We start from the raw sequence: 22,287 nt of genomic DNA, 5'->3' as shown, positions 1-22,287 counted from the left end.
ATGTTGGCCAAGCTGGTCTGGAACTTTTGACCTTAGGTGATTTACCCGTCTCGGCCTCCCAAAGTACTGGGATTACAAGCCTGAGCCACCACAGCCGGCCCTAACTTTAAAATTTGAGAGGGATAAATATTACGAGGTCCTTTCCGGAGATGCCAGAGTATGGGCACATCCACCTTAGGCATTCTTAAGTGTACGACGGGTGCAGAAGCAGAATAAGCTTGCTTCCACCTCTCTTTCAGACCAGAGGTTCTTGCCTCCTAGAGAATGGTCAATTTGGAAGCACAGGCGGCTAGGCAGCAACCAAGAGGAAACGCTTAGGAAATGATTGATTCACCGCGCTTTTAAATTACTTAGCTGCTCTTGCCTCTCAGGAGTAAAACGGAGAGGTTAGACTAGATTATTTCAAGGTCCTGTTCTGCTCACAGATTCCTATTGTGTTCCATTTTGGACTTATTACATTGAGTAATTGAGTTCTTCCGACTCAATGACACAATCAGAGAGGCTCTTAAGATTAAAGAGCCTGGAGTTCCTGCAGCCTGAGGAAAGAGGGTGAGTCATCGTTGGCGACTCTGATCTGGGGCCCTCTAGTGGATAGAAAGTTAATTGAGATTCCGAAGTCTGGACTTTAAGATGTAAAATTACTCGAGGCAAGCGGCAGGTTTTGAAACCTTTCATTTTTCTCCAACGTAAAATACGATCATTAATTTTTTTTAACATTTGAGAGATACCGATATGTTATTGTCTGCTGAACGTTGGATTGGATAATATTCCTAGGCAGATGATTTACAATCAGAAATTGAATAAGAAGCCAAACTTGGAGAAAACATGGGGAATGTTTAGCAGAAAAGATAAGAGACCATGTTTTGGGAGAACACAAAATTTATTCGTGCATTATTTAAACGCTAATTTCAAGACAGTGAAAGAACATCTTCTGCCACTGTGACTGAACAAGTCTTTGCTTTCATACTGTTTCTTCCAGCTTCCTTTAGTTACAGAGGGGACTCTCTTACCAGGAAAAAAGAAATTAAGTATTTTAAATTGTAGGAATCTCAAATGCCCCTCAGTGGCATAAGGATTATTTTAAGCTAAAACCATCTGAACAAACAGCAGCCACGAGAGCAGGAGGCGGGCGGACCTTACCTAAACTTCTTTTGCTGAGTTAAGCAGGACCTCCCAGAAAATACCAGCCACCATAATTCCCTCTCGGAATGATTTACAGCCAGGAAAAAAAAAAAAAACTATTATCACTGGAATTAGTAATTGCTTAAACTTTATTTGAACCAAACTTTCTACTCGTTCTTCCACAGAAGCCCTTTCTCCCCCTCCTTTCTCCTTATTCAGTGGATATATAAACTTCTATCTTTGGCTGACTGAATAGCCATTTCATCTAAAGGATCCAGAGTGAATACACAAATTTTGTCTTTTCTCCTATTAATATGTCTACTGTCAGTTAATTTGCAGACCCCCAAACACTGGACCCAAGTCAAAGGAGGAAAAAAATATTTCCTCCCATAGGGGAGAAGCTACTTATTTTCATAATCATCACTAGGTTCATGACTGAGGCACCTATAATAAAAACATGCTAACAAGAGAAAAGCTCACAAACTTAAGTTTTACATGACACAGGAGGCTTCAGAAAAGAAGACACAAAGAAATAGAGAAACTTGTGTATTTTTATACTTAAATAGTGGACAGTTGTGCAGAAGTGTAATTGGACAAAGGGGGTGTGATCTAATGGTAATAAACTAGGGAGAACTTAGCAAGACTTCTTTGTTCAGGTTCTTCTCTGTGTCCCTGTGTCTTCAGAGATAAGGATATTGCTTTCTTCCAGGAATAAGAAGGGCACCTCTGGAATAAGGGTCTATGGCCTACTTCAGGAAAACGTCAGCTAGATTTTATGGCCTGTTTCAGGGCAGAAGGGCAGGGGGAGGGTAAAAGTGATCTTGCTTCTGCTGTTTTCTCAAGTGCCAAGGTGCCATATTTTGGGGTAGCATGTTCTGAACCTCATCACTCCCAACAAAACAGGATTGTACTGCAGAGAATGGGATAGAAGAACTGAGAAATCAAATGAGGTTTGTGGTGCCCAGATATTAATAACAGCAGAAAGCAACTACCACTTGTAGGCTGGAGGGGCAAAGGGACCTCAAGGCACATGGCTGAAGCTGCCCCCACAGAGAGCCCCTCCAGCAAGAGATGGAGCCCCAGGGCAGATGTACCAGTCATCTGCTGGGCAGTTCAAGGCAGAAAGCAATGTGGGAAAACTCTCCCTTCTTTATTCTGCCAGGGTTCTCTATTGGTGGAGTCTCACCCCAAGCCAGCTGACCCAAGAATATGGAAAATGCAGATTCAGGAGCTGGCCCCTGTGAGTCATAGCAGGACAGGAAAAGGGTATGGAATTGCTCTAACTGCAAATTGGCCACGGACTGGCATAATAAAGGATAGAAGTTATGATGTTAGAGTTGACAAATATTAGCAATAGAGAGGACTGTTAGTCTTATAGATGTTTGTATAAATAGAACATGAATCTACAAGGTCAGCTTTATGGGGACATGGCCTGTGTTCCATACTTGGTTTAATGCTCTGCTGTCGCTGTCTTGAAAGTTTTTGATTTTTTTTTTCTTTTTTGAGACAGGGTCTCACTGTGTTGCCCAGGCTTGTCTTGAACACCTAGGCTCAATCGATCCTCCTGCTTCAGCCTCCCAAAGTACTGGGATTGCAGGTGTGAGCCACCATGCCCGGCTGAAAGCTCACAAACTTCCTTAAGTTTTACATGACACAAAAGCCTTTAGAAATGAAGACCCAAAGAAATGGGGAAACTTTAATTTTTGAACAAAGGGCTGTGTGAGTTTTCATTTTGCACTGGGGCCCATAAGTTATGTAGCCAGTCCAGAGGATCAATAATCTACAACTTAGAGTTGTGGAATGCAGAGAATGTAGCTCTGCTGTCCTCTTTTCTGGATAGAACTAGGACTTTGGAGAAGTGGTGACCCTGAAGTTGACTTCAAGGGCTGGGCAATATTGTCAGCCAGGGTTGAAGGACAAGGGCACATGGGTAGAAAAGGAAAAGGGAACGGACTAGAAGAGAAGGGACTCTTAGGCACCCACAGAAGGTCATCTCTGTGTGGACTGAGATGCAACCCAATAGCTATCAGTAAATATTCTGCTTCATGTTCTGGATTCCCAAGAATGTGAGGTCTCCCACTAGGAAGACAATCTTTTTTGATAAATGATAATGCCTTCCCTTTCCAGATATTGCCATGCATAATAAGTAAAATTATGATAATCATTTCACAGAAGAGAACAGAAGATGCATGGAAACTTTTTATAAAGACATCTAACCTCAAGTTTTCTGTGAAAGCAGTTTGGTATGAGGATTTTAAAAGCTGTAATAAAGATTAAAATTTTCCTATGCAGAACCCTAAGTATACAGTCCTTCCTCAATGTCCACAGAGGGTTGGTTCCAGGACCTCTCTCAATACCAAAATCTGTGATTCAGTTCCTTACATAAAATATCATGGTATTGACATATAACCTACGCACATCCTTCTGTATACTTTAAATCATCTCTAGATTACTTACAATACGTCATGCAATGTAAATGTTACATTGGTTTTTAATTTTGTATCTTTTATTCATTTTTTTCCAAATATTTTTGTTACACACTTGGTTGAATCTGCGGATGCAGAACCCACAGACAGGGAGGGACGACTGCACTTGATTTTGGAATTTCCTATGCTACTAAGTTCTGCTCATTCCTGTTCTACATATTGCTCAACAGTTATGGGTCATAAAAGTTTCTAAATTCCTGGGCCTACAACCAACTTTAATACCATCTGTCCTTAAAGTGGGCCGAAGGCAGTGGGTGCCTAGTGGCAGGAACAGCCTCTGCGAAGCCAGTGGGCTCCAGATTCAGACCAGAGGCCGGACTCTTGAATTTTTATCTTTATTTTACTAACATTCTAGTAGCAATGCTTATTTTGAAGGTAGTAAATGTCAGAATTCTATAGAGTCTACCTTTTAATATATATTGAGGCCGGGGCCGGTGGCTCACATCTGTAATCCCTGCACTTTGGGAGGCTGAGGTGGGAGAATCACTTTAGGCCAGGAGTTCAAGGCCTGCTTGGGCAACATAGGGAGACTCTATCCCTATAAAAAAAAATAAAGAAAAAAGAAAAAAGAAATGAGCTGGGCGTGGTGATGCACACCTGTAGTCCCAGCTACTCCCGAGGCTAGGGTGGGAGCATCACTTGGGCCAAGGAGGTCAAGGCTGCAGTGAACTGTGTTCACACCACTGCACTCCTGCCTGGGTGACAGAGTGAGACTCTGACTCAGTGTGTGTGTGTGCTGAATTTTTTACTTAACAAATCTATTTAATGTTTATAATCAACTAGGCATTATTCTTACTGCTTTACAAATACTGGCACGTTTAATTCTCATGAGAACTCTGAGGAGATACTATTTCATTTTACAGATGAGGAAACTGATATATAAAGTGAATCATAAAGTGACTGTGGAATGAGTCTGAAATGCTTATGATAACTTGTTATAAATTCTGCTAGTCTTAAACTGATTTTCCTTTTACCAAGGGTATTTACAAGGAGAAAGAAACAAGAAAAATTTCTGTATCTTTTACACCTCTTTTACTTAAATTCCATTTTATAAAAGCTCCTCAGAATACTCGACCTGAGCCCCTCATCCAAACTGCCATATTAGTCACACTCTATGCATCATACCTACCATTCTTTAATGCTTTGTATTCAAATTTGCCAGGTCCTTCTTTAAACACACAGAAAGCAAAAATTAATGGAAGGTATCTGCACTTGGATGGAAGGAAGCTACTAAGGGAGACACACAAATAGTTGAACTGTGTGTGCAGACAGGAAGAAACACTTTACCCCTCAAAGTGCAAGAACAGTGGCAGGAAAGTTTCCTTGATGGGTGATCCTTGCACTCAATCTTGAAGGGGAAATATGTAGTTCACCAGGCAGACGAGCAAAGGAAGACTTTCTAGGACTGTCAGGTACAGCAGCACAAGCATGACAAAAGTATACGAAATCTGGGGAACTTCAGGTAGTAGTCCAACGTGGCTTACAGGCAGGCTATGTGTGGTGATGAGATAATTTTCAAAAAAGAGAAAATAATGGCTGTCATAGATGAACATGTATTAAAGATTATATTCTCTCATCAGGCAGATTTTATAAACATTGGTTCAAAGGATAAGTCCAAACAACAAACATTCTAGACCAGGAATGAAATGAATGTGAAAAAGGAGGCAAAACTGGCTTCTTCCACAGTGAAAATGGGAAGTCAATTAAACTTCTATTGGACAGAATTTGGATGTCTATAGACCATTATTTTGTGTTGCTATTGCTTATCTATAATTTACACAGTTGTAAAATAACTGCCATAGAATCAGAATCAACTAATTCGGAAGGGTGACTTCTATGTAGTTTTCCATCAAAGCACAACTTTTACCCTGCAGTGGCAGTAAGAGAAAACCCGGTAAATTTTCAGAGGCTACATCAGATAGGGTCGCAGATACCACACTAGAGTTTGATTTCTGTTAGTTTTAGTCTTTGAGCAAAAGAAGTTCATGAAGGGTCAAACTAAGAAGTGCTAGGATCCCCTTTCATCGGAGAGGCATGGCCTGGCAAGGAGGTGGAAATTTGACTGGAATAGCTCAAGGATGGATTCAGAGGCTTGATGCAGTAGGTCAGTCAAGAAAGTCTGAGGGCCAGAGCCACAGTAATGGCAAGTGGGAGAGTGGCTGACAAACAAAATACAGTCAAGCAGATCTAGTGAAAGTGGATGTGAGGGATGAAGTAGAAAGAAGGTTGTCTCTGATGGTTTCTAGGTTTCTGGCTTAAACAATTAGGCGCATGGTGGCACATCCACCTATGTGAAAGGAGCAAGCTTGTGAGGATCGATGAGCTGGTTTGCCCATCTGAGTGTGAGGTGCCTGTGGAATATCCGGGTGAATCTGAGTGTGAGGTGCCTGTGGAATATCCGGGTGAATATATCAGGAAGGCTTTTAGACAGGGGCTTCTGGGAGACTTGGTGTGGAGTTAGAAGCCACTGGCTGACAGTAGCCTTTGCAAGCAGCCAAGGAGTGAGGAGCAGCACCTGGGAGAATGAGCCCTGAACGGTTCCAGGAAGCTCGGCCTAGTGGAAGGGACAACGGAGGTCTGTGATGTGATGAGCCTTACTACAGTCCCTCGCAATGAAATCGGGCGCGGCCACTGCCTTCCTCCGGGCTCCGCGAGAGGCCCTCCGGAAAGATGCTGGCACGGAACTCGCGACTCTCCTGCCCGTTGGATCCCGAAGCACCAGTCGGGGCCCCAGACACTAGACCCCACTTCCGCTTAGGCGCCCCACTTCCGCTTCCGGCCCTGGGCTGTGGTGACTGGCGGTGTGGGGTGGGTCAGAGGGCAGTAGGTGCTTGGCGGGGGGAGCAGCCTTTGCGCCGCGGTGGGTTCCTGCGAGCTGGTGCAGAGGGACCCCGGCGGGCCGGCCCCGAGGCACATGCGACGACCTCCACCCCTGGGCCCCACGACGGCCTCAGGGCCTGAAGGCAAAGTGCGAAACCTGCGAAAGCGGCAGGCGCCAGGGCTAGGCGCGGCGGGAGGCTGCGGCCCTGAGGCTGGGGGGCGCTGGGAGAATAGGCAAAAGAGGAGAATGGTGGCCCGGGCCACCCCTGGGAGAGGCGAGGTGAAAAGTGACAAGTCGGTTGCGGCATCAGGGGCTGGAAAGGCCGCAAGGCGTCGGGTGGAGGGGCGCAGGGGCCAGGTGAGCCCGTCAGACCGGCGAGACTTGGAAGCAGCAAAGGAGGCTGAACTCCCCTTGCAAACGGAAAGACACAGTAAGAAAGAACCCACGATCACTTACCTTTAGCCTTTGCAACTCAGCGTGCTCCATCTTTGTTTTACTACTAGTCTTTAACTTGAACCTGCATGGTTATTTCTGATGCACATAGTTGACCAGGAGATGGAAAAAAATGGATTTCTTTAAAAGGGGTGTTCCCGTTAGGAGTCCTTGGTCAGAATTATGATAGGAGGAATTCCTACTTGTGGTCCATTTTGTCTAGTATGAGATGACGATGTTATACGCGTTATTCAGTTGCTTTAGAATTTATACAGATTTATATGTAATTCCTTAACAGAAATTAAGGCTTTCATTTAAAAACAAATGTGTATTTACATACAGCTCTTCAGGGAAATAAAATGATAGCCTCACAATTTTAATTTCAATGATATTGCATTTTCCTCCTCAATATAAAATCTTTTCTGATATGTTTTGTTTTTTGTTTTTTGATCAGCCAAGGAAAAAAGAAAAGTTACTGAAGCCTCAAGTGATGATCCACAGCCAGGGTTTGACCTGGTAAGAAAGGAATCATTAACTAGTTCGGAATCTTTCCAAACAGTGGAGTGCTTGCGGTCTTTGGGTAAGGAAGGTATAGTAGAAGGTATTAAAAGAAGAATTCGAAATAAAAAACTTAAAAGCTTAGAAAACCCACGTCTCAAAATAACCGAAAATGAGGCTACACAAAATATTAAGGTTGAATTCCAAGATGAATTGTACAAGAATACTCCAAAATATTCTTGTAACATCTTGTCACCTGAAGTAGAAAATAATTCCATTTTTAAATTACGTGATTGCAATTGTTTTCCCCATTCCAAGGGTTGTAATGATGAAAACAACCTGCCATATGAGCCTGATGGTGGATGTATGCATGTAGCAGAAAATTTCTCAAAGAAAGAAAACCTTAGAAGTCTTGCAGAAAAGAGGGACACAAGTAGTATTCCTCAACTCTTACAAACTGAAGAAAATGTAATGGGAGTAAATAAGTTACTACCAGAAGAGAGTGATTTATACCAAAGTAAAATCAATGGCTTGCTTCCCTGCCTTCAACGTGAAAAAAATAAATATTCAATAGAGGAGAGCAGTGTTGGGCGAAAACCCAGGAAAAGGATGAAGTTGTCTGAAAAAGCGGATGAAACAGTTACTCAGATGAACTTCTCTAATGAGTATAACAAGTCTGAGTTGATGTTGCAAGAAAATCAAATGATTGCTGATGGTAAAGAAGCAGAGACTAAAAGTCCTTTAAATGTTTTGAGAAAAGTAAGCCATAATACAGTCTCTTTGATGGATCATTTATTAAGTGTCCCAGAAATGGTAGAAAAAGAAACAAGTTCTGAACATCATGTAAATGCTGTGTTTCAGAAAACCATCGAACCACTTTTGAAAGAAGAAACAGAGAATGCTTCAGAACCCTTAGGATGTGAAAACATGGCGCTGAAAGAGGATTTTAAATCGAAAAGCTTCATAGGGAAATCACCTGAGTACAATATTGAAAGGAGATCTTCACGGGAAGACTTAAGAAGTGACTCTGAAGAATTGAAGTTAAGCTGTCAGAGAACAATACCTATGACTGGTAAAAGAACTTGGCCCTATTATTCATGTGCTAGAATATCTGCCTGGTGTTGGAAAAAGGCTTCCTTGCCAGAATCAAGTTACTTTCTTCCTGGGTCTCAGGAAAGTTGTAAGAAAGTTGATGTCCCTAAACACCAAACAAACGAGACCCACTTAACCGACTCCAAATTATTATTACAAAGTTCCTTAACAGAAACAAATACTGAATCTTCAAGTAAAGAAAAATTAGATTCTAATTTGAATTGTTTGTTTTCAGTTCCTGCAGTAGAACGTACTTTAATGGTTATAAAGGAACCTATAATCAAGGATGATAAAAAAATAAAATCAGAGGAACTGAGCAGAAGTGGGTCAGAGGTAATTTCTAACACTACTGAAGATACTCAATTAACCACTGAGACTCAAAGCTTAACAGGAAATAAAAAAAGAGATAGAGGAAATTTAACAAAACTTAATTTGACAGCAGCTTCCAAAGATGGTCAGGAAGCAAATAACTCTACAGGCAAAAGTATTCGTCGAAAAGCATGTGTTGCTAAACAAACATTTGTAGTTCCAGACTTGGTTAAAATATTGAACACAGGACGACTGACTAATTTTAAAATTCCTTTACTTAAGAATAAAACAAAAAAAAGAAAAGAAGTAAATGCCAAGTCATCAGAGAGAGAAGCTTACAGTCCTTTAGAACCTCTGGACAATTTATCTGGAGCAGATACAAGACAGAATAGGAGTAAAGAAAATGTCTCCATGACGATGTTAGGACCTCAAACTTTGAGCATACAAAATAGTGTAACTCCAGTGCAAGCTAGTTCTGACTCATTCTACAATAAGAATTCCTGTAGTATTTCTCCAAGCTTTACAAAGCACGGTAACAGTAGCAAACCATCTAATCACTTCTCTGAACCAGGCAATATTGTTTCTAATAAAGAAGTTACTTCTCTCACAGTTGAAAATAATGCTTTTTCTTGTGATCCTGGGTATGTAGAGAAAAGTCCTTCCTTCTGCTGTAATAAACAAACATTCCGACCAGTTTCCAGTGAAGTTAGGGGTAGAAAATAACTAAGAATTTTCAGAAGTAGGATTTCCAGATATTCTTAAAGCATATGAAGATGACGTCCTCTTAATTGATGTAATTCAAGATGACCCAGACCTCTTTGGAGTCTCCAATGAAGGGGAGCCCTCATTTACTTCAGAGGTCCCCAGGATAAGCCAAGAGCCCAATGTTCCTGGAGAGCACCAATCAACAGACTCCAAGTATGTGGAAACTCCAGTAAAAAAAGAACCAAGTGATGACTTAAGGTATGCATGTTCAAGTATGCCTTTTAGTGCAGATTGTTGGGGGTTAGAAAAGCAGTCTCTACTCTTAGGTTTCACTAATGTATTCAGTGATATTGAAGCTCCATTATTTTTTAACCCAGTTATTTATTAAATGTAATATACCATTATTACTGCTGATACCTGGAAATGTCATTATGATAAAACTTAGAGTCAAAATAATGAATTATGTGTCTCTTGGAAGATAGAAAAGATTAGCTCTTCAGAATTTATGGTTCATAGAGTGGCCTTTTGTTTGTTTGTTTTTTGTTTTTTTGGAGTCTCGCTCTGTCACCCAGGCTGGAGTGCAGTGGCGCAATCTTGGCTCACTGCAAGCTCCGCCTCCCAGGTTCATGCCATGAAATCCCCGTGTCAGCCACGATGGTCTCTATCTCCTGGCCTTGTGATCCACCCGCCTCAGCCTCCCAAAGTGCTGGGATTACAGGCATGAGCCACCGCAACCCGCCCATAGAGTGGCTTTTTAAATGATGGAGATTGCTTCTTTCAAAAGTCAATTAAGTTTATTTTCAAATGTTCTTTAATTATTATAAATATGCAGATAAACTTTTATTTCAGCCAGGTTACTTATTAATATCAGTGCTATCTATTTTAATCCATTTTCTATACCCTCCTTATTCGATAAAAAGTTCATTTTCAGGGGACAGAGAAGCCTTGGAAATTTTGTTTGAAGTAATTAGGGTTTGAAAGTAGAGTCAAAAGTTAAACTGATTTTCAGAGATAAACAGTATAGAATTTCTTCATAGTTTTACTTTTAAGGCAGTGGTTATAAATGATGATTTTTCCCTCAAATAGGACTAGTTTGCCCAATGCAACTTTAAATGGGGCCAAGTAGTAACGTTCATGCTCAGGAACTTAATCTATTCTGCTTGGCCCCAAATTGATTTAATGTTATGTCATATTTTACTTAATTTTATAATTTCTGGAGCTGTTGTTTATATAATACCTGAATATCATAGTATTTTGTGAATAGACTAAAAGAAAAATGAAAACACTTTTCATTAAGATTCAGTGGTGCATGACTTAAGTTTCTTTGCCATTTATTTTCTGTTACCTTTGTGGTATCATACTCTTCTTGATGGTCTTATTGTTACAAGAACTTGAAACTTATTGACAAATATAATGCTTTCTGTGTGCCAAATGGAGAACCAAGAGTTTTATTGATTTTTTTAACCATGTAATGAGGTAGCATGGTAACCTGTCTGTTTTGAAGATGGAAAAAAATGAAGATAAATTTGTCACTTACCCAAGATCACACTCCTGGTAACAGAATCTGGATTTGAACCTAGGCCTATCTTACTCTAAACCTAGCGATTAAGAGCTTCGTCTCTGTAGTCTGATTTTTGAATCTTCTTGTTACCACATAACAACTATGTGACCTTTTAGGCAAATTATTTCATCTTTCTGTAAAAAGGGAAAGTACTTGCCTCAGGGTTGTGAGGATTAAATTAAATAATGAATAGAGAAGGTTTTGGCATTTTTAACTGTTACACCATCCTTCCTTGGAGGAATACAAAGGAAAATCAGAGTAAATTCTGCATTCAAGAGCAAACATCTCTGTTGACTGATAAGATGTTGACAGTGAGCTAAGCCAAATTTAGAAAGAGATAAATGTTGTGAATTAAAGTGCAGGACGTTTGTTCTGTATTCTTTTTTTAAAGAATAATGGCTGATTTTAAAACGTGATACATGTTAATTAAAGTAAAAATGGTGTTGGGGGGAAATTCCACCACCCAAGTAACAAATTAATTGCCATTTGTATGCGTCATTCCAGACATTTATCTATACATATAAATGGATATAATACTAGAAAAAATTGGATCATGCCATTTTTTAGTGAAAACACTAAAGATAATTTCATTTACACTTAACCAGAAGAGGCAGGGAAATGAAAGTGGAATGAAATGGATTGCTGAATTAATATACTTTACCACAAGAAATTAGTTTCTTGAAGTTCTCAAGTTAATGAGGAAAATTATTTAAAAGTTGTGAGTTTTAGCTTCACTTATAAAAATTGCTTTCCAACTGTAGACAGCAGTGTTTGCTTTCTTCATATAAAAGATGAACATACTTGTACACACTTTTTCTCCTAATATTGCCTACCCCACTTTTTTGTTTAAAGTTTATTTTGTATTACTAAGCCTTGTGCCATGTGCATTCCTTCAATAACCTGAACTCCAAAGATTCTCACTATTAGTTTTCCATTTAAATTGATTCAGTCCCTACCACCAGTCCTTTTTACTTTCCTCTAATCTTGACTTTTTTTTTTTTTTTTTGAGAGGGAGTCTTGCTCTGTCGCCCAGGCTGGAGTGCAGTGGCGGATCTCGGCTCAGTGCAACCTATACCTCCCAGGTTCAAGCAATTCTCCTGCCTTGGCTTCCTGAGTAGCAGGGATTACAGGCACATGCCACCACTCCTGGCTAATTTTTTTTGTATTTTTAGTAGACGGGGTTTCACCATGTTGGCCAGGCTGGTCTCCAGCTCCTCACCTCAAGTGATCCACCCGCCTCGGCCTCCCAAAGTGCTGGGATTAGAGGCGTGAGCCACTGTGCCTGGCCTAATCTTGACTATTTTGATTCATCACCTAGTTGGCTAGATTTCAGAGTAATGAAATTTTTTTAAGAAGAGTTCATAATTACTGTGTTCCCTAAAATCTTGGGTGCATGAGAATTATTTGTCTAAGAGCAGGTTGTCTGTGTGTAAAATTCTTAGTTTATGTATTTCCCCCTCACAGCTATGTAGACGTTGCTGTCCTGCTTTCTGGCATTATGTGTTGTAGTAAAAAACTTTGAGGCCAAACTAATACTCCCACTGCTCCACTTTAAACTGCCTTTATTGTTTCTTCTTGTTTTCCACCTTGGGAATGGTAATTACATATCAGTTTTTCCTGAGACAAGGTTAGCCATTTTGGTTTGCAGTATCAGGTGTTTATTTCAGATAGCTTTTTTGTTACTATCTTTGAACTTCATTTTTCTTCACTTCAAAAGCATCAGTTATACTTTTATTGGCTCTTCTTTGCCTTTTATCTACCTCTAAAGTTTCTGTTTTTAAGCAAACTTGAACATTTTCTCAGTATTATTTTAATATTTTTATATTTATTCTGCACTGGAAATACTAGTTTTGTAGTCATCCACAGTGCTAGGATAAACCTTAACAGGGAAAAATGAAGACCTGATAACCAGAGAATCTATCAGTAGTTGCACAGAAACTCGTTAATGGTTCTGGAACTAAATGAAGCTTAAAATCTATTTCGAATTTCAGCTATGTCCCTTTTACCAGCCAGTTGCTAGTTCATATGCTCCCTTTTCTCCCTTCTAAGACACTGAGAGGCTGAAGCCTGCTAGAATGAATTTTTATTTTACAGGAATAAAAGTAGAAGATGAAAGGGCAAGGCCCATATATTGTGAGAAACTCTGCACTGCCCCTTTTGGTAAAACAAGTAGACAAACCTGAGCTGACTTAATCACTGGGGAAAATATTCTCAGACCAGATTGGGGAGAATTTGTAAGGTGTCTAAGTCATGATAGAATGCTTATTTGTTTTTAGTCTCCACAGTGGGGAAAGTCCATGTTAAAATCTAAAACATTAGAAGCATACTAGAACTCATTCACTAAATCTTGAACTGATGAGCTTGGAAATGTGTAATGGCTGAAATTGGTAAAATGTTTGAAATAGGCTGTATCATTGGAAATGATCTGAGAATGTCTGTAATAGTCAGTGCTGGACAGTTAATCTGTACTAGAACATAGGATTATTATATGCTGAAATATCAGTTAAATGATACTATACGGTGGATTGTTGAGATTTTAAGTGTCTGCCAAAAATTCAGGGGAATTGCTATATAGCTAGGGAGGAGGGGGGAGGAGTGAGGGACTTATGTGTTTTAAACAAAAGTATGTAAACTGAAGTACTAAGAGTAGTAGGAGTTTAGAAAACAGAAGAATGAAAGATACCTTGGAAAAGCAAAAATTTGTATTGATCCTTGAAGTTTGGATTTGTTTAGATTGACAAAGGAGAAGAAGAAAAGAAGTTTGGTAGGGAAGGAGAAATAATGAAGAGTATGTGGGCAGAAAGGTAAAAGTACATGTAAACATGATTGTGTACGGAAGGTTAAAGGTTTTCCTGACTCCATCAGGCAGAGGTGGAAATCCCTTATGCATTCCCATAGCACCTTATGCTACCTTAGTTGTGGCATTGATTTCATGGTGGTATAATTTAATCTCTCACTTGCTAAACTGTTGGATTTCGTGAGGGTGGGAAATGTCGATGTCTTATTTACTTTTGTTTGCAAGTCCAGTCCCTCATATATTGAGATGGGAAGGAGAATTAAGGTTTCAATTCCTATTTGAGAATATTGCAGGCCATTTCTGAAGTGCTTGAATTAGATTACATATAAATGGAGACAGTAAATCGTTTCTTTCTTAAGCAAGTAGACATTGAACAATAGTGGGAAATAAGATTTTAAAAGTAGGGTGATGCTAGATTAAGGAGGTTGAAAAGTTAGGCACAAAAACTTGAATTCTGTATGGAATTGATGTTGGTAATCAGTGGGGATCAGTTATTTACCACCTTCACAACTTGGTCTCAAATCCATAGGCAGCCATTGTAGATTCTGGAGCCAGTAAATAATAAAGTTCTGAGGGATAAATATCTGGTACCAATGCACAGAAAATAAAAGCCTACCACTTTTGCCCAGGCATTTGATTCTCATTAGACCCATGTCTAGCCTGGATCTATGCTGGGCAAATTATATCCTGTCTCAAGTAACTTACTTTCTCAGAGTCTGACTTAATCCCAGTTTGTTCCCCAAGAGAGGACTTCTAGAGTAGAGTAGTCTTATTACCAATTTTACCATCAAATGACAAAAAAAAAAAGGTTTCCACCAAAAATAAAGATCTTTTTTCTCTCCCTTATGTATTGAGATTCATTGTCTTTTAAGAAACTTAATTTTCTTCATTGTCCCATTGCGCTGAATATCTAATATGCTCTAACTTTACTGCAAAATTTTATTAAATTTTATAAAATTAAATTTTACTAAATTTTAATCGTAAGAACTGATATTTAATGTCTACCCTATGCTAGATACATTACTTATTTTATTTAGTGAAACAATTCTGAGATTGAAACTCACCCTATTTTTATACTTAAATCAAAGTGATTAACTTTCTAAAGGACCCAGCTTGCAAGTATCAGAGCTGACATCTGAACTCAAGGCAGCCTGCTCCAAAGTCTGTCCCTGCTCTGCAAAACAGCATGCTGGAAGAGCGACATTTTGGTTCTTCCTATATATTAAATTCAATTACTCTGAAAACTACTGCAGAACATTATTTTACTTGAGGTCCCTTTCCTCTCATCTCTGCTTCCTCTTTAAAGTGCAGGTGGAGACTATTAAGAAACATTATTCTGAGTTTTTTTCTTTTCTCTTTCAGGCCACGTAAACTATTCTTTGTCTTTGCTGGAATAAACAGTATTGTACCTGATTGAGCATTTGTAATATCAGGAGACCTAACAGTACAGTGTGGCATCAGGCTAGGGAACCTCTGCCTTGAGGAATTGGATACTATAATATTTCTCTGCTTAGGGAGGGCCACTACTACTTGCATAATATGTGCCCCAGTAAATTTGTAGCAGTTCTATCCAGAAACAGAATATGGGTATTTGTAAGTAAATGAATACTGACCACAATTAGCATCTCAAAAGGAGGCAGTGACATTCTGATTTTTTTTTTTTTCTTTGAGAGAGAGAGAGGGTCTTGCTTTGTTGCCAGGCTGGAGTGCAGTGATGCCATCATGGCTCACTGCAACCTCTACCTGCCAGGCTCAAATGATCCTCACACCTCAGCCTTCCAAGTAGCTGGGGCTACAGGTGCATGCCACCACACCTGGCTAATGTTTTTCTCTTTTTGTAGAGACTAAGTCTCACTGTGTTGCCCAACCTGGTATTGAATTCCTGGATTCAAGCAATCCTCCCACATCAGTCTCCCAAATTGTAGGGATTACAGGTGTGAGCCACTATGCTAAACCCTAAACTTTTTCCTTGGGCAATAGTTTTCAGACTTTTTCTGATAGTAATTATTCTAAAGCAATCATCTTCCAGCCATTTTGCCAATTACCCTCAATAAAGATCTGTTTTATATTACAATCTGGTACATATTTATAAATATATGAAATTATAGGTTTATGAAAACAATTATTTTCCTTGCTACAACTGATATAGTCTTATATTTCATATTCAATTTCATTAAAAAATTTCTTGGTTGTGACCCACTGAATAGATTTCATTATCCACATGAAAAGTGCTCTGGTAGAGAATAAGCTTGATGTAATCTGTATGGCTCTTCAGAGTTGGCTTAAACCTGTTTTACTCTGTCCTCTCCTTTTTACTCAGATCTTCTCTTTGCTTATCTGTATCTCTGTAGCCTCATCCAAATCTCTTTTATCTCCTTTTGTTGTTCTTCCCTTCATTTTTCCCTTTTTCATTTTACCAATTCAGAACTGTAACTACACCAATGCAAAACTGTAAAATATTCGTGTAAATTACAATTTTGCTCACTTTGTGATTTTTTTTACCTCAGTGAATTTAACTTTTTGTCTCTCAAATTCCAGACAAAAATAAACTGTTTCTTACGAGAGTTTGCATGTGTAATTTTACCTTCCTTGTAAGTTAGCTATTTTCATAGTAAAAAGTTTCCCACATCTATATACATTATACTAGCAGTATTATAAATACTATCTTAATACTTGGAAATTAAACTAATATGCTTGCTGTACCTATTTATGAATGGAACTTTCGGGATAATTAGAGGCCAAGGAAGCATCCCTCAGTTTTCTATTGAGTCACTTAATTCTGTTCATGTTATTACCTCAATATCTCTCATGGCTGTTCCTTCCTCTCAGTTCTCTCTATGTTCTTATTTTTCTCCTAGATTATTGTAATGAGCTCCTGGTTAATCTTCCTAAACTCTCTTAATATATCTTTTGTCATAGTGATATTCTAAATAGAAATTGATCTGCCAGTAACTGTTGAGAGTGTTGAGAGTGTTTCACTGGCTTTCAGCCACCTGGGGATAGTCTGAATTGCTTGGCATGGCTTTTTAAGGCTCTTTGTGGATCTGCATCCACTCCCTCTTTGGCAACTATGGTATTGGAGGGAGGAAAGTGGGGTGAAAGGCTAATGAAAGATAAGCATAGCAAGCAGCTCACTGTTTCTACAATGCACCATGTACTTTAGGCCTTTTGCATATGTTTATCTGAAAGTCCCTTTCTTTGCATTCTGTTATCCATCAAATCACATCTGAGATATTATTCCAGGGATTTGTTCCAGTAGGTCTCTTGGCACATATCTCAGTATATTATGTCTGCTTGTATGTGAGCCTCACCTTGTACTGGAATTTTTAGAAAGGGGAGCGGCATCTTCATTTGGGTCTCCTTAGCGTAGAATATGTTAGGTGCTGCATGTGTAGAGAACAACTAGACATATATAAGCCTTGTCCTCACAGTGCTTTTAGGGAGGCAAATAAGCATGTACCATAAAATGATAGGAGAAGTGCAAGATGTTAAACACCCCCTTGTGAAAGTGGCATTTAAAATGATCACTGAAGGATAAGTAGGGATTAGCTAATTGTTGAGGAAAACTGAGACACCAAAATAATGTCCCATGGCTTGGTGTTCAAATAGCAAGAAATGAAGCTACAGAATATACAAAAGCTGTCATGAAGGGCTGTGAGAGTAAAATGACCATAGAATTTACCTTCTGGATTGCAAAGCTTTTGAGGACATGAGGAGCTGTTAATATGCCAGGACAACAGGCGTAAACAGACCTTCCTAGGCAAACTAGAATTTATGGTGAGTGTGAAGTTTATGCTAAGCATATAGGAATTCATGGAAAGACTTCTAAATAAGAGAGATAATTTGATCACATTTACTTTTAAAAATAATTATAGCTGTGGTGTGAAGGATAAACTGGCAGGGACCTATTGTAATAAGCCGAAAGAATGTGGTGACTTTACACAGAAGTGGGAGTGAATTTGAGGGAGGTTTAAGAAGTGAATATTGATTCATCAGATGAGGGTGAGGCAGAGGGAGGTGTTAAGGTTGATACCTGGTTTCTCTTTTATCTCATTACCATCCATGGCATTACCATACTATCTCCTATGGCATTACCGTACCATCTTTTGCATGGGAGAAGAACATTACCATCCATCTCCCATGCAAAAGAGCTGCATTGGGGAGGTCAGATTTAGACATTTTAAGTTGAAGAGGCCTTTGAGATACTGAGATGGAAATATTCTAGTAGATAGCTAGATATGAATCTAGAAAGGTCTGGGTTAGAGAAAGATTTGCATTTGTGTATGTTTTCTGTTTGTATTATTTCCCCATCCTTTAAACTATACTGATTGTTTCTAGGGTTTATGTTGGGAAAAACTACTTTGTTTTCCAAACTTCAAAGAATGGTAAATACAAAATGTTTTGTTTAGTTTTCCTCTTTCTTGGCTAGGAAGTAATTCTGAACCAGTGAGCAGTCTGAAGGATATGCTTATCCACTTGTTAAATGAACAAATGGTGGGATTATGAGTGTTTATTTTATTCTGTGTACTTTTGTATGTTTTAAATTTTTGTCTAAGTGATTAAAAATGGAATAGTGTTTGGCCATTTGTATTTGAGTGGCTCCTATAAATGTAGTTTTCATCTGTTGGGCCTATGATGTTGGCTTTAAGGACATCTTATCTCATTTAATCCTCACAATACCTTGTGTTTAGTGGTATTCTCATTTTACAGATATGATTAAACTTAGAGAAGTTAAGTAGTTTTGCCACAGTTTATACAGCAAGTGGCAGAACAGTGTTTGAACCCAGACTGGTCTAACTCTGTTCTACATAATCTTTAGACTCTAAGTTGTCTTTAGGGACTACCAAAAAAAAACTAAGCTGCTTTCAAGCTGTCTTCCTTTGACATTGACCATATGACATACATATACATGCTTAAGAGTAGAAATTGGCCAGGCACGGTGACTCACACCTGTAATCCCAGCACTTTGGGTGGCCAGGGCCAGTTGATCACCTGAAGTCAGTAGTTTGAGACTAGCCTGACCAACATGGCGAAACACCATCGCTACTAAAAATACAAAATTAGCTGGGCGTGCATGCCTGTAATCCCAGCTACTCAGGAGACTAAGGCAGTAGAATCACTTGAACTCACGAGGCAGAGGTTGCAGTGAGCCAAGATTGCGCCATTGCACTCCAGCCTGGGCAACAAGAGCAAAACTCCGTCTCAAAAAAAAAAAAAGAGTAAACACTATCTTGTATTGATGTAATACTTTTTTGAGTTTTACATGCTTTGTATATGTTGTCAAGCTCTCGGTAACAAAGTTGGAGTGGCAGCACCCCCTAACAGTTGAGGCATATGTGATTAAAGAGCCAAACAAAGAATCCACACAGGTGCACTGGGTTCTGAGTCTCGTTATAGTAAGTACTCTGCCCTGGAGGACTTGAGCTGATGTTCACCAGAAGCTAAAGTGACTATTATATAATGTTTAGAGATAATGTTTAGATGGTTCTGCTTAGAATCTGTTACAATGTTTAAGCTCTGTTTGCTTTATAGTAGAGAACTTCCTGTACTGGACTGTGGATCTATAAAGCCAGACATCTGTGCTTCCAACTCAGCAGGTAAAAGTTGACATTTTCAGAATATGCACTATTGAAGCATCTCTTTATATCTCCATGCAGGCCTAGTCAAGATGAATTCATTAGAACAGGAAACTTTTCATTTTAGGGTCTGTTGACCATATGTTTTATAGTTTGTCAATTTTCCTGTTTTAATTGACTGTTTGGAAGATCACATTGAGATATTTTCTGTTTGATTATTTAATAAATAACTTTGTTAGGCTTTATCTACAAAAGATAGGTAACTAACCTCAGCAGTGTTTGTCATCTTATTTTGAAATTGAAATATGTATTTTAGCTTTATCACATTTTAAATCTCAGTTGCTTAAAAAAATTTTATAGTTGGCCGGGGGCAGTGGCTCATGCCTATAATCACAGCATTTTGGGAGGCTGAGGCAGGTGGATCACGAGGTCAGGAGATCGAGATCATCCTCACTAACATGGTGAAACCCCATCTCTACTAAAAGTATAAAAAATTAGCCGAGGTTGGTGGTGGGCACCTGTAGTCCCAGCTACTCAGGAGGCTGAGGCAGCAGAATGATGTGAACCCGGGAGGCAGAGCTTGCAGTGAGCCGAGATCGCGCCACTGCACTCCAACCTGGCCAACAGTGCAAAACTCTGTCTCAAAAAAATGTATATATAGTTAACAGATAGTCAGCACTTCAAATACCTGAATCTTTATTTCACAGGGCATAACTTAGTATGAAAGTTAATTTTACTTTGACTTTCAAATTTTACAAGTATATTTAAAATATTTTATTTGTATAAGTATATTTAAATAAGTATATTTAAAATTAAAATTCTTAAGATGATCAAGAAAAATTCTTAAATATCTGTTTCGTTTTTATCACTAATCGATAATGGAGTTTATATAATATAATGGAGTTATTTTAATAAGAGGAATTATTGCATAATTCGCTGAAAACTCTGCTTCATATTTGTCACATTAAACCTTAAAAGAACCTCTGAATTCTAAGTCATTTTTTACAACAGCCTTTGAATAACTCAGTTATTTTGTCTTTAAAGTTTCTATAGTTGAATATTATTTCTTTTCAGCAAGTGAAATAAAACATGATCCCAAAGATACAAACACTTCCTTAGGAGAAGCTGCTAATGAGACCTCTGAAAATGAAACACTGGGAGACTTCAGTGAACAAATAAAAGGTTCAGACTTGGATGAAAAGGTACTAGGGGATCTTTTGCATGTGTTTATTTCTTGGTCTTAGATAGTGGTAATGCATAAATCCATCTTAACAGTGCTATCGGGTGGCAAGTATAACTCCCTTTATTGAATAAAAGAATCAAGTTGCTCTAGCCATGGGATGTATCCCTTGATATTTGGTGTAAGCATAGTATAAAAAATATTTTCCTTGCCTGGGAAAATGGGATGTACTGTTTAATTACATACTGTAGTTAGCTTTTTAGTATCTGAAGTTTGCCACAAACCTATGAAAGTCTTTCTAAATAAAATATCACATATTTTTCTGCCTCAGAAAACACTAAATACTGAAAATTGTTTGATCTTCCTTAATTTTCAGGTAGCATAGTACTTGAGGGCCATGCTTCCTAGTATGAGATGATTTCTTTGTTTTGTTTGAGGGAAGGGGGATTATATATTTATCCTTCTAATACCATGGTAGGCTTCAAAGTACTAACCCTTTACAAAATATGAGACTTAGTAATATTTGCTCTTAAGATGTCTGGCCCCCAAATTTGGGAATTAACAAACTTGTTTTCATCTCTCTCTTACATTTTAGGAACACTACAGGGTAAATAGATTGACTTATGGGACATATGCCTGGCCTACTGCTTTTCTGCTCTTATAAATGGCTGGCTGTAAATTTTTAGAAGTGCTTCTTTATTGATCTTTTACTTCCCACTACATGTGTATGTGTGTACAAGTATGTATGTATGTACAAGTGCATACATGTATAGTGAGAAATAAAAGATCAATATGCCAGGTGCAGTGACTCGGGCCTGTTATCCCAGCACTTTAGGAGGCTGAGGTGAGAGGACTACTTGAGGCCAGGAATTTGAGACCAGCTTGAGCAACATAGTGTGAGACCCTGTCTCTACAAAAAAAAAATTTTTTTTTTTTTTAATTAGCCAGGCGTGCTGGCATCCACCTGTAGTCACAGCTACTTGGCGGGGTGGAGGTGGGAGGATAGCTTGAGCCTGGGAGGTCAAGTCTGCAGTGAGTCATGTTCGGGCCACTGCACTCCAGCCTGGGCAACAAAGCAAGACCTGTCTCAAAGAAGAAAAGGTACGGGCGCGCGCGTGTGTGTGTGTGCGCGCGCGTATCTATTATATACGTGTGTGTTTGTGTGTGAATGATTCTTTTCCAGAGGCCTTTTCTTGTCTTCTGTGTATCACTTGTCAATTTTTAGGTTTACCATAGTAGTAATTACTTTATGAGTCTACTGTTGGGCTCCTGATAAAGTACTAGTGTACTTTTTTTAACTTTTTATTTTGAAATAGAGATTCACAGGAAGTTACAAGGGTAGTTCAGAGAGGACCCATGTTGCCTTCACCTAGTTTTCCCCTACATCTTACATCTTAAAGTATAAGAAGCAGGAATTTGATATTGATAAAATATGTTTGTGTAGCTCAGTGTATTTTATCAAATATGCAGATTTATGTGACCACCTCTGCAGTCAAAGAACTATAACATCACCACAAAGATCTCCCTTATGCTACCTCTTAATAGTCATACCTCTCTCCCTCCCCCAATAATTTCTATAGTTTTAGCATTTTACAATGTAGATTCATAAGAGATTGGCTAGAGGATTATTAATTGATAATTCTAAAAACAAAACCAGCTTCAGTTTTACTGATTTTTTTTCTTTTCTTTTTTTTTTTTTTTTTTTTTT

The 22,287-nt window shown here is 38.8% G+C and overlaps 1 protein-coding gene across 1 annotated transcript in view; it reads left to right on the top strand.

Annotated features, from left to right (window-relative positions):
- Nucleotides 1-6,354: 6,354 nt before the first annotated feature.
- Nucleotides 6,355-22,287, top strand: part of TOPAZ1 (testis and ovary specific TOPAZ 1) — a 95,245-nt gene continuing 79,312 nt past the window's right edge. The window contains 5 exon segments of the mRNA XM_017876401.1: nt 6,355-6,859; nt 7,316-9,488; nt 9,490-9,723; nt 19,359-19,420; nt 20,474-20,601. Of these exon segments, the coding sequence (XP_017731890.1) occupies nt 6,523-6,859; nt 7,316-9,488; nt 9,490-9,723; nt 19,359-19,420; nt 20,474-20,601 (2,934 nt within the window). The 5' untranslated portion in view covers nt 6,355-6,522.

Source organism: Rhinopithecus bieti, unplaced genomic scaffold, assembly GCF_001698545.2.
Source record: "Rhinopithecus bieti isolate Rb0 unplaced genomic scaffold, ASM169854v2 scaffold_9581, whole genome shotgun sequence".
Classification (NCBI taxonomy): domain Eukaryota; kingdom Metazoa; phylum Chordata; class Mammalia; order Primates; family Cercopithecidae; genus Rhinopithecus; species Rhinopithecus bieti.
Note: the sequence above shows the minus strand (reverse complement) of the source record. Positions and strands in the feature narration are given on the sequence as shown.